A 2500-nucleotide genomic window follows, 5' to 3' on the forward strand; every position below is an offset into this window, starting at 1 on the left:
CTTCAGCTGCTGGATGAGGAGGCCCCAGTTGTGGTCGTCGTAGTTGACTCTGTAGTAGCCTGTCTGTTGCAGGTTGAAGATGACCCACTGGTCGTTCGGAGGCAGTGACGTGATAGAAATTCTCTGATCGGAGTCCTTCATCCAGCCAATAGCTTCTGTCTGGTCGAAGTTGGCCTCGGCCTGCGACGTGTAGCTGAGAGGAACCCACCATCGTAAGTCTTGGGTCCGACACGACTTTTCCTCCTTCATTAACAAAAAATGTTCCTGTCGAGATACACACCTGTAGAATGTAACTTAGAGAATTTGAAAGTTATGTAAATCACGAATATTTTTTTTTCTTCAAACATCTCCCTACCTGAGAGACGTCGGCGGAGGTACCATCCGAACTCCTCGCTACCTTGACGACGGGGAAGCCCTTCTGCAGCGTCCACGTGTCCATGATCGTCTTCACAGTTAAGCTCTCGGGAAGCTTTCGGTCACGGTGAGCAGCGGCTGTCAGGTGTTCCCAAAGGTCGTCCTGTTCTGCGTTGCTGTATGCGCTGACGTAATAAAAAGGTTTTCATTTGAAAGCATGCCTGTGGCTGTAGGGCATATCTGGAAAAGACGACAAAGGCTTACACGATACATGTTTGGTATCACGTGCAGCATTAACTATGGTTATCATATACACAGTAACTTGACTCAGGGCCACTTACAAGGCGTTGAGGTAACTGCTGAGTCCTTTCCGGAAGGTATACTCGCCCAGGAAATATATCATCATGCGGATAATAGAAGCCCCTAGTGGGAGAAGATATATATATATATATACACACATATCCACACAGACACACACACACGCATTTACATATATGCACATACATACACACACAAACACACACACACACACACACACATATATATATATATATATATATATATATATATATATATATGTATATACATACATTTACATACAAAAACATATATATGTATGTATGCATAAATATATATACACACATATACATATATATACACACATATACATATATATAACTATATATAACATATATATATATATATATATATAACATATATATATATACATATATATAACTTTATATATATATACACACACAAACACACGTATATGTCTCTCTCTCTGTGCGTATGTAAATATATATATATATATATATATATATATATATATATATATATGTGCACACACACACATATATATATATTATTAAAGCCTTAGATCATTAAATAATGTCATTTTTTTTCAAATGTTCAACCTGCAAGCAGAAGGAAAGGGTTGCGCCTTTGCTACCTTTGTTGTACTCGATTCCGTCGAAAATTTCCGAGATCTCGCTGGCTTTTATAACCGGGAGGCTGATCTGGTGAGAGGACTCGAGGCTGTCAGTCTCAAATATTTTTTGCAGTTTCTCGGTGGTGAATTTTTCCATTTTCTTCCATGATGGCTCTGCCTGCAGCGTAAAAAGGATATCTTTGTGTGACATTAGTCCTTACCTCGTCGGTGATCGAGGCACTACACTATTAGGCGTATTGTATGTATGTACCAAAGCCACGCGCCTCTTTCATGTGTGTGTGCATATGTATGTCATATATATATATATATATATATATATATATATATATATATATATATATATATATATACATACACACACACACACACACACACACAAACACACAAACACACACATATATATAAATATACACATATATATTGATTTATTTATTTATATAGCCGGCAGGGGCACATAGCCGCATCCCCCCTTCGCTTCCACCTACGAGGGTCCATCATGGCGAGCTGCCAGGCAGGGGCCTGGCCCATTTCTAGCTCCTCACGACAGGTTTCATCTATCTGCCCAAGCCATGACCTTCTCGGTCGTCCCACAGGCCTCCTCCACCTAGGGTTGTCTCGGACAGAGACAACCTGGTGGGCAGGGTCATTCCTGCTGGAATCGAGCCAAGTGGCCGTATAGCCTGAGTTGGCGATCGCGGATTGTGCAAGTAACAGGTCCTGTACCGGTCTCACGGTACAACCGTTGGTTGGACACATGGTCCCGCCAACTGTACCCCACGATCCGGCGCAAGGATCTGTTACAAAAGGCATCAAGACGAGATTCCAAAGCATAAGATAGCGTCCAGGTTTCATTACCATATAGTAAAACTGGCAGTATCAGGGCCTTGAAGGTATGTAGTTTGGTCCTTCTGCACAGGTACCGGCATCTCCAAATACTCTTGTCGAGAGATTTCATGACCCCTGCTGTCAGGCCAATCCGTCTACTGACTTCCTGGTCTGACAGCCCAGAGTCGTGAAATGCACTACCAAGGTATATAAAACTCTCTGTGACTTCGATGTTTACACCTAGTAGGCCCCCAAAATCCTGGATCTTAGTCTTGGTCCAGGAGACCTTTAGCCCCGGAGGCTTCGCTTCATTGATAAATGCATCAAGAGCAGCCACAAGGGTTTCCAGAGATTCAGAAAGAATGGCAA

The 2500-nt window shown here is 42.2% G+C and overlaps 1 protein-coding gene across 2 annotated transcripts in view; it reads right to left on the reverse strand.

Annotated features, from left to right (window-relative positions):
• LOC125027006 (aminopeptidase N-like) overlaps positions 1 to 2500 on the reverse strand; it is a 16715-nt gene that overhangs the window by 6391 nt on the left and 7824 nt on the right. For both annotated transcript variants that reach the window (XM_047615612.1, XM_047615613.1), the window contains exons 8-11: positions 1307 to 1463; positions 696 to 777; positions 356 to 539; positions 1 to 264 (exon numbers count right to left, since the gene is read on the reverse strand). The exon at positions 1 to 264 is cut by the window's left edge and continues 73 nt beyond it. In XM_047615612.1, coding sequence (XP_047471568.1) covers positions 1 to 264; positions 356 to 539; positions 696 to 777; positions 1307 to 1463 — 687 coding nt within the window. The remainder of the gene's footprint in view (positions 265 to 355; positions 540 to 695; positions 778 to 1306; positions 1464 to 2500) is intronic.

The sequence above is a fragment of the Penaeus chinensis genome, chromosome 7 (assembly GCF_019202785.1).
Source record: "Penaeus chinensis breed Huanghai No. 1 chromosome 7, ASM1920278v2, whole genome shotgun sequence".
Lineage (NCBI taxonomy): Eukaryota > Metazoa > Arthropoda > Malacostraca > Decapoda > Penaeidae > Penaeus > Penaeus chinensis.